The 14,327-nt window shown below is 39.5% G+C and overlaps 2 protein-coding genes and 1 long non-coding RNA gene across 7 annotated transcripts in view; 2 read left to right on the top strand and 1 right to left on the bottom strand.

The window, feature by feature from the left end:
* Positions 1-916: 916 nt before the first annotated feature.
* Positions 917-11,426, bottom strand: shld2 (shieldin complex subunit 2). Of its 5 annotated transcripts, none has more exons than XM_037782139.1 (11): positions 11,294-11,426; positions 6,085-6,252; positions 4,260-5,197; positions 3,527-3,677; positions 3,237-3,344; positions 2,958-3,152; positions 2,586-2,732; positions 2,228-2,437; positions 1,811-2,054; positions 1,394-1,509; positions 917-1,217 (listed from the first exon to the last, which is right to left on the bottom strand). In XM_037782139.1, the coding sequence occupies exons 2-11, from the start codon at positions 6,245-6,247 to the stop codon at positions 1,045-1,047; spliced, it is 2,445 nt and encodes an 814-aa protein (XP_037638067.1). In that variant the 5' UTR covers positions 6,248-6,252; positions 11,294-11,426; the 3' UTR covers positions 917-1,044. The 5 variants fall into 5 exon arrangements, 3 of the variants coding, with proteins under 3 accessions (XP_037638067.1, XP_037638068.1, XP_037638069.1); XM_037782140.1 differs by having other exon boundaries at positions 917-1,211; XM_037782141.1 differs by having other exon boundaries at positions 4,260-4,942.
* LOC119495589 lies at positions 6,147-9,348 on the top strand. The gene is made up of 3 exons (XR_005208524.1): positions 6,147-6,286; positions 7,556-7,617; positions 7,723-9,348. It is a non-coding gene; the product is annotated as an uncharacterized LOC119495589 (long non-coding RNA).
* LOC119495543 (glutamate dehydrogenase, mitochondrial-like) overlaps positions 11,160-14,327 on the top strand; it is a 21,668-nt gene continuing 18,500 nt past the window's right edge. Inside the window, exon 1 of the mRNA XM_037782152.1 lies at positions 11,160-11,705. Within this exon, the coding sequence (XP_037638080.1) occupies positions 11,288-11,705 (418 nt within the window). The 5' untranslated portion in view covers positions 11,160-11,287. The remainder of the gene's footprint in view (positions 11,706-14,327) is intronic.

The raw sequence follows: 14,327 nt of genomic DNA, 5'->3' as shown, positions 1-14,327 counted from the left end.
TACACAGAGACTGATTATGAGCTTTTCATTGCAGTTTTTAAAGCACAAATGTGACGTTTACTCTGCTAAATCTTGAGGCAACAAAATTCCAAAGTAATGCATAAAATTGTATTAGCGACACCTGTATTTTTAGGAAATGTCAGCTTAAGCAATTAGTTGAGGGTAAATTAACGAACTAAATTAATGAACTAATTAAGTAATATAGATGTATTTTTAATTGTGGTGTTATATGAATGATATATAGTAAAGGTTTATTGTAAAATGCATTTAAAGCTGGGTGATTTAATATTGATAAAATACTGTAATGATAATGTGATATGAGTAGATGTCAGCAAAGACTTTGGTCACAATAATACTGTATACTGTAGCTCATACAGGTGATTTGATTATCTGAACCAACTGGATGAATAAAACAATAAATACAGTAACTGTTTATGTCATGGGTTTTTGTTGTAGTTTGTTTCCTGTTTTATTTTGACAAGTTCACTCCTCTTGTGTCTTGTCTGGTTTTACTTCCTGCCTTTGATTGTTTTCTGCCTTTTGTGATTATGTGCCCCGCCCTGTTTTGTTCCACCTGTGTTCAATCACCCTGCTGTCTTGGTGTATTTAGTCTCTATGTTTGTCAGTTCGTTGTCACTCCCCAGGTGTTGAGTTACACCCTTAAGAGAGTTTTTCCAGTTTTGTATTTCAAGTCCAGTACGTTTGCCTTTACTTTGTGGATTGACTTTTGTTACCCGTCTGCCGGACGAGCTGCATTTTTTGTTACGTGAGTTTTCTGTCATTAAATCATTGCACTCTACCTGCTGCCTCTGCATCCTTATCTACAATTGGGTCCAAACCTCTTATCCCCAAATAACCCTGGCAGTTTATTTAAAAAAATATTCTTAGAAATCAATAAACCAGGAATAAACATTTGTTTGCAGATGATCATATGTTTTATTTATATAACACATATCTATTTATAGTTTTGTCAAAATGGTTTTATGATATTCTGCTGATCACTTCAACACATTCCAACAAACCAAATCAGGTCTACGCAGTCCGTCAGCAGGGGAACTGAAGGTCCAGCAGTGTGATGTCCTGATGGATGGGGATGCTGTTTTCGTCGCACAGGAAGTTGCTCCGTACGATGATGATGAAGGTTTTTCTCGGGAGGGAGAGGAGGGTCTGGATCCTCTCTGCTGCCACCTGGATGTGCTTCACCTCCGAGCCTAGAGCTGAGAGACACACAGGTGAGAAAGACTCTCTAACCCATCAGAATGACCTTGGAGGAGGATCCCGACCCCCAGGTTGGTCGGCGCCGCAACATTTATTTTGTTCTAAACATCATGAGAAGCCAATAAAGTTTCACTGAGTTGAATTGAAATTGACAGAAAATCAGTTTGTGTCTCACCTGAGCTCCTGTGGAGTTTATCAGGCGGAGCTTCGAGGATCTTCTGCAGCGGAACAGGAGGAACCTGAACACACACCTGACGGCTGCCCTGCCCATTCACTGTCAACAGACCTGGCCTGAAACACACACCAATTCAATGAATTAACACAACACACCAGATAAAAATAACAAACTTTAAAATAAAATGAAAAGGATTAATGTCCTGCCATCTAATTAAAAATTCACATGTAAAAATAAAAAAAATATAATCTGAAAAATACACTTCATATAAATAGGCTAGCTAACTGGTTAGTTAGCGGACAGCGCTGGGTCACGGTCCCTCTGCCTCTCTCCTCACAGCTAGGAGACTACTTCACATTATATTATTTTATAATGTCATTATAAAAATAATAATCACCATGATGATTTCGGTCGTACCTGTAGTAGCGGCGTACGGCGGTCTGGGGCAGGCAAGGGTAACAGGGGCCGTAGATGCCGTTGGCGTCAGTATCGAGTTCAGCGGAGCAGCGCCCGCAGCCGGTGTATGTGATGTCACCACTTAGCGCCTCCAGGATACCATCCAGCGGTGTGGAACTGTCCAGGACCGGCTGAGGTGCGTTCTGGGAAGGCGGAGAGTCCTGGAAGTGGAAGGCGGTGACCTGGACTCTGAGCTCCACTTCACCTGGTGGAGGAGACAGCAAAACCTTTTCAGACGCTGTTCAAATTGTTAACATTTTTATCGCATGTATTCAACCTTAATTTACTTGTAGTGTTTCTCAGAATTACATTTTACGAACCCCCTGCTTCGCCTTGAGATCCTGGTTAATCTGCACTCAGTGATGCTCTCAGACTCACCGCTGTATTTCTGAGACAGCAGCGTGTCGAGGTCCAGCTCCAGACTGCTGCTGTTTCCTGTTCGGACGGGTCGTGGTTGGAGGAACTCCTGCGCCCGGCGGTTAGCAGGGTCCAGAGGCCGGACTGAGCTCCAGGGGGTGGAGTGCAGCTCGGGAAGGTCAGAGGTCAAACCTTCCCTCACCAGGAGGACGTGGAAGTCCCAGACAGCCGCTGAAGGAGACAGAGGATATATTACTTTTTATGTGATAAAGGTGAGTTGACCCTTTAAGATTTCTTCACACATTTATAGCAGCTGTGTGTGAGTGTGTGTGAGTGTGTGTGTGTGTGTGTGTGCGTGTGTGTGTGTGTGTTTGTGTACCTCTGTCTCTGTTGAAGCGAGGCCGCCAGTCCACAGCTGCTCCCCACAGCAGCAGCACCCCCTGCTGGCCGTCCGGCTGCTCCACAGTCAGAACGGCCTGCAGCTGAACAGCCGACCTGCAGCGAGACTCCGCCTCACTCCGCCACGCTAACAACCATCCAATTTCATAAATATACGTCATATAAAAATGTCTAAATCAACCAATAGACCCTTTTTGTGTCGACAGTCATGATGACGTCACGGTGTTAGCTGGAGGCTAAACAAAGGAAAGACTGGAGGCTAACACTAGCAGTAGGCTAAAGTTACACACACTATCATCAGTGTATTAATAAGACGTCCACATCAGGGACAATAAACCTGTGACCCACTCACCTGCGCTGATGTGTGTGTGCGTGACACGCAGCAGAGCGTGAACCAGCGTGTTGACCCTCAGTGACCTCAGGGTGGCGTAAGGGAGGCGGTTCAGGTCCTGAGGGGGGCGGAGGTTCAAAGACACCAGCAGGGGGCGCCGCTCCCGAAGAAAGCCACACAGAGAGCTGAGATCGCGGGCGTTAACATGCTGAGGAGCTGGAGAGTGAGAGAGAGTGAGGTGATTGGACCAGAGGCCAGGAGAAAGGCTGCTGATTGGTCGCTGGTTGCGTTTAGTCGTACCTGGTGGTGAGGTGGAAGCAGTGATCTGTCCCAGGTTGAGCAGCTTGCTGCTGAAGGTGGACTGCAGCACCGTCTCTCCTCTCCACCTGTCTTCATTCACCTGCAGTCCTGATTGGAGACAACAGCGAGGGAAGCCGCCGCCATGTGTGACAGTACGTCTGAGACTAAGCACCAAGTCGCACCACAATCACATTAATTAGCATCACGACATATGTGGTGTCACATTCCCCATTCCCTATCCGACGAGCACTTAGTCTGACACCATCATCATCAAAGCTGTGTTTCTGTACCTGTGATGAGCAGAACGTCTCCAGGAATCACGGTCAACGCCCAGAACGCCGCTTTCCGCCACAGCACCACCTTCATCTCAACACTCGATTGGTCCGTTACCACGATGGACGCCAGAGGAACGGAGGTCCCTGCCGCCGGCCCGGACTTCACCTTCGATCCAACAAATCAAACGGCACGAGATGTAAAGTATGAAGAAGTTTGATAAATTAAAGAAAACATCCAATATTTTATTCAGGCATTACTTCTGGTGCACATTTTAGATTGTAAATCTCAGTATTTCGCCACACCAGCTACGTGGTTCTGTGGTTGTTCTACCACTTTGGACCAGACTGTAATAACTCAACATCGACCTGATGGATTGGCAAAAACATAAGTACGGACATTCATGTTCCCCAGAGGACGAATCCTACTCACTTTGATGACCCTCTGACGCTTCCTATAGCGCCACCATCAGGTTAACGTTTTAATGTGTCGAACACTTTACTTTATGAGTCACGTCACAACTCGTGAACTCGGAGCTTTCAGAAACTTTCAACTTATGAGGTCGTGAATCCCACAAGAGGGGGGCGTTCATGTGGGCTCTTCTGGTGAACGCGGCCACATTTGAAGGCACCATAAATCTGGTTAAATATTTCAATAATAAGACGTGAAAATCTTTCTTAACAAAATTATGCTGAGGTAATTCTTTACATGAGGTCTCGTCGGACAACAGGTCGTAACATCTCCACTCACCTTGACCTCCTTCAGGTGACAGGGGTGAACCACCGCCACCAGAACCGAGTACCGAACCCCCCGTTTGTCACAGCGGATCAGAAGTGTGGTGGGACCTCTGAGCCCGGTGACTGTTGTGGCGGTGAAGCCCGCCAGCGCCACAGACGTTTCTGTCGTGAGGTTTTCTGAGGTTCGAGCTTTCTTGATCTCTGGGGATTTGGTGGGCGAGTGTTGGGCGGTCGTGGCTTCCTGTTGCTCGGCCTCCTGTTGCTCGGCCTCCTGGGAGCAGAGCACCCCATCTGCAGTGGCTTCGACCACGACGCCCCCTTCCTCTCTCCTTGGGGTCATGCAGGGTTGGCTGAAGAGCTCGGCGGAGGCTCCAGGTGACGGGGTTACGGGACTGAAGAGCTCCGGGGTGCTGGAGGAGACGGACGGAGGTGTTTGGGCGTGTTTGGGTGGAGTTTGAGGAGGCGGGGTTTTCTCAGGGCTGGTTGCTGATTGGACTCCACGCCTGCCTCTCAGGATTAATGCCTGACTCAGAGTCCAGGTGGTGAGGTACTGAGTCTGGGCGGACAGAGGAGGAGCTGTCGACTGAGAGCCATGTGGAGGTTCAGGTTCTGGTTGAGCTGCAGGGAAACAGCTGTCCAGATACTCATGAATAGAAGCCGAACACTGAGCTTCCTGTCCGGAGTTTGATTCTTCATCTAGGCTCAGGGATCTCTCTGCAGGTCTGTGATCGGCGGAGCCGAGATCTTCCTGATCGGCCTTAAGTTTACAGCCAGATCTCGTCGCTCGTTCCCGTCCGTGTGACACCTCTGTGGTCCAATCAGCTTTAGAGGACGAGTCGTCCTCATCAGTCTTTGGTTCATCGTCCTGGATTTTTAAACGCGGCATAGATCGGTCAGCGTCTACGTTTTCTCCGCCTGTTCTTTCCTCCACCAGACGATTTCCAGCATTGTCTGAAAAATGAGCAAATCATTTGTATTTTTTCACTTCATTTTGGAAAGTACATAAATAGCTTAGCTTAGCATAAAGACTGGAAACAGAGGGAAACAGCTAGCCTGGCTCCGTCTAAAGGTAATAAAATAAAAATGTGTGAATAAATGTGTAAATACAAGAATACAGAGATAAATAAGTTTGGGGAAATAAATAAGGGGTGAAATGCAAAGGGAAAATCATGCAGAAATAAATAAATGGTTTAACACATTAATAAATACATACATTGAAAAAATCTGAAAATAAATGCAGAAATAAAAGTAAATGCAAAAATATTTTTTAAAAATTAAAAATGTATAAAAATCAATACATAAATAAAAGTGGAAATTAAACAGAAGAGTAAATAAATAAAGGAATTAATACAAAGGTAAATAAATAAAAAAGCAAATTAAAACAGAAATATAATTTTTGCTACTTTCAATGACATATTTATTTATTCATTTAGTTACTCTTTTTATTTATTTATTCATTTTATTCATTTTGGCTGGTTCCATCCTCTGTATTTAAATAAATAAAAATTGTATTTTAACATTTAAGTACTTTTGAAAACCAGAACACTAGAATTCATTAAATGGGAATAAATTAATTATTTCCAATTAGTAACATACAGAAATACAGACAAAGTGAGTAAAATATATGTTATAAGCAATATAAAATTCTACTAATATATTATAAATGAATAAATAAAATAAAATAAAATAATAATAAATAAAAATAAATAATAATAATACAACAAAATGTAAAATACTAAAAAACAGCATACTATGACACTCAACACAACATACATACACATATAATAATATACTAATGACTGTTTCTGTCCTTCCTGTTGGGTCCCTGAACGCCTCACCTGCTGCAGGCCTCAGGCGTCTGTTCTGCCAGGTGAGCTCCAGGTGTCTCCAGTCGGCAGGAGGACGCTCCTCACCCTCTGGCCCAGCTCCAGGCACCGAGGCTGGGCAAGAGGAGGGAGGAGGAGCCCCCAGGAAGACGTGGATCTTGGGCCGGTCACACATAGCGTCTGCCGAGGAGGAAAATTATGGAAGTTTATTCAGGTAAAACAGATTTGAGCTCTCTGAGAGAATGCAGGGACTTACATTTGTATGATGTTTTTTTTTAGTAATATTAACCCTCTGAGACCCACAATAGACCTATTTTGGTCTTTTTTAGGGGGATACAGGAGGTCTTTAGGGGAAGATAGCAGGTCAACAGTAGATGTCACATAGAAGTGGTGTACATCATCTGAAAGCTGGGAACTGGAAGATTAATTTGAGATGCAGCTCAGCACTGTGGGTCAAGTTGTTCTAGTCATTAATCAGAAACAAATTAGTGTATACAGCTTTAGAACATTATGATAGAAGTATATGATGTATATTCCCATGCTTTTCTCTAATAAATGAATGAATAAATAAATTACTCGATAAATAAATCAATATGTCATTAAATACATCAAAAATAAAGGTAGGCATTAATTAATTGATCAAATGTGACATAGATTGATATTTCTGTTTTAGTTTGCTTCTTTATTTCTATTTATCTTTGTATTAATCCCCTTATTTATTTACTCTTCTGTTTAATTTTCTCTTTTATTTATTTATTTATTTTTATTAAATTTCTAATTTATTTATTTGATTTTGCATTCATTTTTTATTTATTTATTTGTTTTGCATTATTTATTTATTTACTTAGCATTTTTTTATTTTTTTATTAATTAATTAATTAATTAATTAATTAATAAATTAATTAATAAATGCATTTATTTATGTACGATTTCCCCTTCCATTTCTGTATTCTTTTCTTTATGCATTTCTGCTTCATTATGCAAATGAAGGGGCTGTCACATATTTATTAATTTATCGAGTAATTTATTTATTTATTCATTCATTTATTTTGGATTTTGGCAGGTTCCGTCCTCCATAGTTACAGTGAGAAAACTACAGATATTCAAATACACCATTTTAGAATAGGAGAAAATAACACATTTATACCTACTGCTTGGAAAAAACTGCATGTGATTATCATAAAGTGGGCATGTCTGTAAAGGGGAGACTCGTGGGTACCCACAGAACCCCTTCGAAAATGGCCATGACAGGTTTTCCTCGCCAAAATTTAGTGTAACTTTGTAACTTTGCTCTTTTAAAACAAAGAAGGTTCAATTATTTTTTCATATTTGACTTTATTTTTAGATTATTATTTTAATTGTATTGTTTTTTTTTTTGCATACAGTCTATGTATGTTGATAGTTTTTCATTTATATACTTCTTTGTGGTTAAATATTGGTTAATAATAAAGTTCTTTACTAATAAACTTTAATTAATTCACAGGCTGTGCACTGACTCAACGCTCTGAGAGAGAAGCCTGGGCTGACACCAACCAGACTCCACAGGTAAAAGAACATCTGGATCTCTGGATGTTTTCCTGCATTGTTGTGTTTTTTTAACGCCGTAAAAGAAAATGTTCTCATGTCAGACATTACACAACCATGACTCAGGTCACGGTGAGGAGGATCAACATGCATCCGTCATGCCGACGGATGCAGACGACCGACCAGTGTGTTTCACAGCTGGGAGCTAAAACCAGGCAGAGCCGCTGACCAATCAGACGGCAGGCTGCTGGGGGAGGATCAGCTGGTATGGGACTTCTTCTGTTACATAATCATTTAAAGTCATTATTAAAGATGGTTGTGATATTTAAATAAAACACATATATGAACAAAACACATAAAGAGCAATATCAGACTTGAATTGAGAAAAATTTAAGTTGATTATAATATTTAATCATATTCTCCAGGTGCTTTTCCAGATAGGCTACTTCATATATATCTTACTGATATTACTGGGCAGAAACCGGCCTCCATATTTATCTAAATTACTTCTAAAACACAGTGAAGTTTATGAGATGTGACTTCGTGGTGTGAGCCACTGAGACACAGACAGACGATATAAATGTGTCATTTAATGACCGAGGACTCTAAATTTAGACAAGAAGACATTTAAAACCGCCTCATTACACGCACACACACACACACACACACACACACACACACACACACACACACGCACACACACACACGATGCTTCCTAATGTGACTTTATTTTTAGATTAGATTAATTCCCATTAGTTCCCCTACTACCACACTGTTTATATTGATAATAATGATAATAATAATGATAATGATAATAATGATAATAATGATAATAATGATAATGATTATAATAATATTATGTTTCATACTGTTTATAATAAACTTTATTGGCTGAGTCAGATATTTTGATTTGGAAGAAGCGCGCTCCCGAGGCGCTGACGGGAACCCGCATGTAAAAAGAATTTGGTTTCAAAATAAAAGCGATAACTATATGTGTTTATGTATAGACGTTTAAAATGACTAATAGGCCACTATAGAAATAAGTAATATTAATTTAAAGTGTATTCATCCTGCGTCATGCTCCAGTTTTATGCATTAAAACTTATTTGTGTTACATGCTATTAATAGATTGTTTTATTCAATTTTGATTTTTTTGTGTTTGTCCCACGTTGGATTGAATCTGTGTTTTTCTTTTCTTTTTGTTGAATATTTCGACGTGTGATCTGTGTATGTTGCTTACTTTGACGATTAGGAATGGCAGAATCAAATAAACCAAATAAAAACTGGTATTTAATAGGCTGACATTAGACTGTAGTTTGTCCATTTTGCTCCACAGTTACTCAGATGTGTCTACAGGTTTTCTTTATTTATTTATTTCATGAACAATCAAAGAAGTTAATTTACATATAATTTACGACTGTATGTTATTTTATATTATTTATTTATTCTTTTCATTCCACTGTATCAGTCGGCTTCTCAACCTCACATCGGTTACACTTCTTTTCTCTATTTTTCTGTTTTTTTTCAGAGTCGTATATACAGAATTCAAGACAGTCCAGAGTCCAAGTCCCCCAAAACCCCATAAATAAAATGTAATTTATTATTAAAGAACTTTACAATTACTGTCTACCACAAATATATGTTATTTATTTTAAATATGATATATGTTACATTTTATCGCTATTTATCTTAACTTTTTTATTCTATTTCATAGATTTTCATTGCCAAAGACTGTAACTGTTATGCACATGATAATGAATAAATACGTATAAACTTTAGTACAGCCCTCCTGTTTTTGTGTGTATATATATATATATATAACTATATTATTAATAATTATTATTACTTTAAACTTCATTTGGTAGTTACAGTACAGCCCTCCTGTTTGTATTTGTAAGTAAATACTATATATATATATATATATAACTACACTACTACATACTCAACTGAATTGATTTTCTGATTGTGTTGGAATGTTTAAAGTATTAATTGAGGTATGAATATTTCACCACATTCACAACATTCAAGTTTTATCAATTTATGCTTTTATTTTGAATGTTGGAACCGGAAGTTTGATGTATACCCATTCTAGCTAGCTTCACGCTATCTTAAACAGCCATAAAATGACGGAAAACATGTGAAATAAGTTAAAAATGAGCGTGTTTGAGATGTAATCTTCAACATCTACATCGTACAGTCGTGTTTAAACGCGTGTTAAACGGGTTTAAAGTGCTCCAGATACGCAGCTTTTCCGGGATGCTGCTGCAGTTTGAAAACGGTCCCGGGTCGTCTGAGGTTACTCTAGAGATGTGTTGTCCCGAACGAGCCGGTTCAAAGAGCCGGCTCTTATAAGTGAACGATAAGAGCCGGCTCCCATCCGAGAGCCGTTTTTTTTTCTTTTTTCTTTAATTAATTCAAGGCAGAATGACAGGACGATCTTCTCCACGCCACGGGCACTCCATGCACTGACTGCGACTGAATGTTGTGTTAATGACATCCGTGCAACCAATCAGGTGATGACAGACAAAGATCATACTATCAAGCAGGGAGGGGCGGCGTGTTGATGGTCAACAGGTACAGAGCAGGAGGGAGAGGAGGAGAGAAAGAGAGAGAGGAGTACGGTGCGCGAATAGAAGACAAGATGAGTGACAGTCGGAAACGAAGCAGCATGTAAAATTATGATATTCTGGAAATTATAAGGTTTAGTATAACTATATTGAATAATTTAAAGGGACTGTTTGTAAGAATCAGAAATACTTGTTAACAGCGATACCTGTGGCAGTTAAGTCAACGAAAGTCAGCGTCGGGCTTGCTCGCTCTACATAGACATGAACGAGCATCGCTCAAAACAGTGAGACGACACAGGTCAGCTAAAACCACAATATCACTCTATATTTCAGCTGCTTGGCAGTAATGTTAGTTGACCAAACAAAGGTCTCTCCATGAATCAGTGCTGATCCTAGTGTTGGCTTTTCCTGCTTCAGCCTCCCGACCGCGGCCGGAGGGAACAGGAAAGACACCAGCACCCGGTCGGAGACGATAACGTTTCTCGCTGCGGAGCTCCGTCACTTTACAAGACACGGAAACCTCCGTTGGTCTGGAGGAGCTGCAGCATTTATTTCTGCACAAACGTCCACTGTACATTCACCAGATATTCTCAGAGCTAAACTAACTCTTCTGCAGTGTGGAGTAAGCGCGCGTTCACGTCTAGAGGTGGAGCGAGACAGCGAGAACGCACGCGGTGTGTGCGAGTGAAGGCAAGCAGGCAGAGGAACGGAGACTCCGGCCACACGCGAGTGCGCATGGGATCCCGACCCGGTAGAATTATACCTGTAAAAAAGTTACAAACAGTCCCTTTAAGTGATATATGTGCACACATACTAATCATAGGTCAAAACAGCTAAAGCTAAATTTGGTTGAATTATAAAAAGGCAGGAGTGAAGTAAAATTAAGAGCCGTTTGGTGAGCTGAGCCAAATGATCTGGCTCACTAAAAACAGCCGGAATTCCCATCACTAATAAAGTTACTCTGTTTAAACACGCGCAGCTGGACGTGTACACGCACGCAGCAGGAAGGAGGAGCCCCCCCCCCCCTCCACCTCCACCAACCTCCACTTCCTGGCCTTTACCCGACAACCTCTACTGTTACCCGGCTCACACGTCGGCAAACGTCCCTTAAAACATCCTAAAACATGTACCGGTATCTCGGAGAGCTCCTCGGCCGTGGAGCGGGCAGCGTCCTGGCCTCCAGCGGCTCCTCCACCGCCTCCACCGCCGCGGACTCCGCTCTCCCCGCCGCCGCCTCCCTGCTGCGGTACCGCGGCTACAGCCAGGCCGTGGACCGGGACGACGACCCGAACTTCTTCACCATGGTGGAGGGCTTCTTCGACCGCGGAGCCGCTATCGTGGAGGACAAGCTGGTGGAGGGCCTGAAGAACCGGGAGACGCCCGAGCAGAAGAAGAAGCGGGTTCGCGGGATCCTGAGGATCATCAAGCCGTGTAACCACGTCCTGAGCGTCTGCTTCCCCATCAAGAGAGACAACGGAGAGTGGGAGGTGATCGAGGGCTACCGGGCTCAGCACAGCCAGCACCGGACGCCCTGCAAGGGAGGTGAGACCCGCACCACGACCGGGACCGGGGGGACACTACCGGGCTGGAAAATATTAGTACAGTATCTGACAAAACTTTGTAAAATATCAGTAAAGCATCCTAAAAAAACATTAGTGAAATATTCACAGATAGTTGTAGTAAAATATTTGTAAAATATCAGAAAAATGTAAGTTAAATATCAGAAAAAATATGAATAAATTATCAGACAAAAATAACTAAAACATGCAAAAACTATTCGTAAAATATCACAAAAAGTAACTCAACCATCACCAGCTGCAACATTAAAGTGATGAACAAATAAAATATCCCAAAAATATTAATAAAATAGCATAAAAATATTAGGAAAGTATCAGAAAACATTTGTAAAATATCATAAAAATACAAGTTAAATATCAGAAAATATGAACAAATTATCAGACAAAATTACTAAAATATGCCAAAAATATTTGTAAAATATAACAAAAAGTCATTAAAAGTAGCTCCATCATCACCAGCTGCAACATTAAAGTGATGAACAAATAAAATATTAGTAAAATATCAGAAAAATATAAAATACATATGCAAAAAATATGAATAAAATATCAGACAAAAATAACTAAAATATGCCAAAAATATTAGTAAAGTATCACAAAAGTACATTAAAAGTAGCTCCACCATCACCAGCTGCAACATTAAAGTGATGAACAAATACAATATTAGTAAAATATCAGAAAAATATAAAATACATATGCAAAAAATATGAATAAAATATCTGACAAAAATAACTCATATGCCAAAAATATTCATAAATTATCACAAAAAGTCATTATAAGTAGCTCCATCATCACCAGCTGCAACATATAAAGTGATGAACAAATAAAATATTAGTAAAACAGCAGAAAAATATTAGTAAAGTATAATAAAAAAATATTTTTAAAATATCATAAAAATATAAGTTACATATGCGAAAGAAAGTTGAATAAAATATCAGACAAAAATAACTAAAATATGCCAAAAATATTAGTAAAATTTCCCACGAAGAAATTCGTAACATATCCCAAAAAGTAATTAACCTTTTTCAGCTGCAACATTAAAGTGATGAACACATTAATCATCAATAATTATAATACAATAGTATAATATAGATTTTTCTGCAGCATGAGTACTTTTACTTTTGGTACTTTAAGTATATCTTGAGGGTAATACTTTACTTGTAACAGATTGTTTTTACACTGTAGTATTGCTACTTTAATGAAATAAAAGGTCTGAATACTTTTTTTACCATGGAGAATATTTCATGATTATTGTAGGAATGAGGTGAGGAAAGTGACTTAGTACATTTACTCAAGTACTGTGCTTAAGTACAGTTTTGAGTTTTTTTTTTTTTTACTTTATACCATGTTATATTTCTACTCCACTACATTTCCACCAAAGAGGGATTTCCCCTCCAAACTTCTCAGGTGATTTCATTTAAATAATTGACGCCCAAAGATGGAAAATTAACTAATATTTTACAAAAAAACAGACATATTAGAGAAAAGTCTGAAAATGTAATACACATTTATGTATTAGAATTAGTTTTTTTCTCCTTTATTCTTCCATTAATAATAATAATCTCACGACCCCTCAAATTTATCTGGTGACCCTTTGGAGGGGCCCGACCCATAGGTTGGAAATCAATATCCATCTAATAATATAATATATTATAATATATTATAATAAATCAGCCATTATACCGCAGAACCAGTACTCTTACTTTGATACTTCAAATATATGTTGCTGGTAATACTACTAGTACTTTTACTCAAGTAGGGTTTTGAATGCAGGACTTTTACTTGTATCAGTATTTTAACATTAATGTACTTTTACCTAAGAAATGGATCTGAGTACTTATAGTGAACGATTAATCAATTAGTGGATCTCTGAATGAATCAGTGACTGTTTTACGCAGCTGTAGACCAGCAACTCCCCTGTTCTGAGAGGTAAAATCACTGTTTTTGTGAATGGAGTCTGATGGATTTGGAGAGAGCGATATAACAGCTTGAATTCCCCGTCACAAAGGGCTGTCTGACAGCTAGGTAAAGCGGTGAAAATGTTCTTAATAGAGCGTACACTTAAACTGATATTGAACAGCAGCCCTTCTCTCCTGGTTGACGAACATGTTTCAGCCTCAAAAACCTTCAGAATGAATAAACAAACTGTCCGACTGGTTCATTGTCGTTGGAGTTCAGAACCAGATTTTGGGCGTCATCCTTAATATTATTATCAGAACAGCTACAATAAGTTTAAAGCTGCAACTAATGATTATTTTCACAATTGATTAGTTATTTTATTGATTACGCATTTGTTTTGTAGCTATAAAACAACATAAAACTGTACGGAAATGTAACGTATTTTCATCAAATGTCGCTTTTTGTCCAAAAAACAGTTGAAAAAAACAAAGATGTTCAGTTTACAGTGATTAAAACAAAATCAGTGAAAAAACAAAATCTAATTTTTTTTTTTGTTTAATTAAATTTTTTATGTTTGGAGCTGATTATATTCAGGTTTTAAGAGCTTTTACATGGTTTTTCTACATAGTTGTATGGTTTTAGTGAGACAGTGTGTGTGGGCGATGGTATGCAGGGGTGTGTAATCCACATT

Source organism: Sebastes umbrosus, chromosome 10 (assembly GCF_015220745.1).
Source record: "Sebastes umbrosus isolate fSebUmb1 chromosome 10, fSebUmb1.pri, whole genome shotgun sequence".
NCBI classification, from domain to species: domain Eukaryota; kingdom Metazoa; phylum Chordata; class Actinopteri; order Perciformes; family Sebastidae; genus Sebastes; species Sebastes umbrosus.
The sequence above is the reverse complement of the archived record's forward strand: the minus strand, read 5'-3'. Positions and strand labels throughout refer to the sequence as shown.

Bases quoted from the DNA above. Each gene is read 5' to 3' on its own strand.
- shld2 (XM_037782139.1), bottom strand. From the start codon at position 6,247: ATGTGTGACCGGCCCAAGATCCACGTCTTCCTGGGGGCTCCTCCTCCC. The intron at 3,153-3,236 runs GTACGACTAAAC...CTCACTCTCCAG, and splicing joins TGCTTCCACCTCACCACCAG to CTCCTCAGCATGTTAACGCC. The intron at 2,055-2,227 runs GTGAGTCTGAGA...CTCCTCCACCAG, and splicing joins GCTGTCTCAGAAATACAGCG to GTGAAGTGGAGCTCAGAGTC.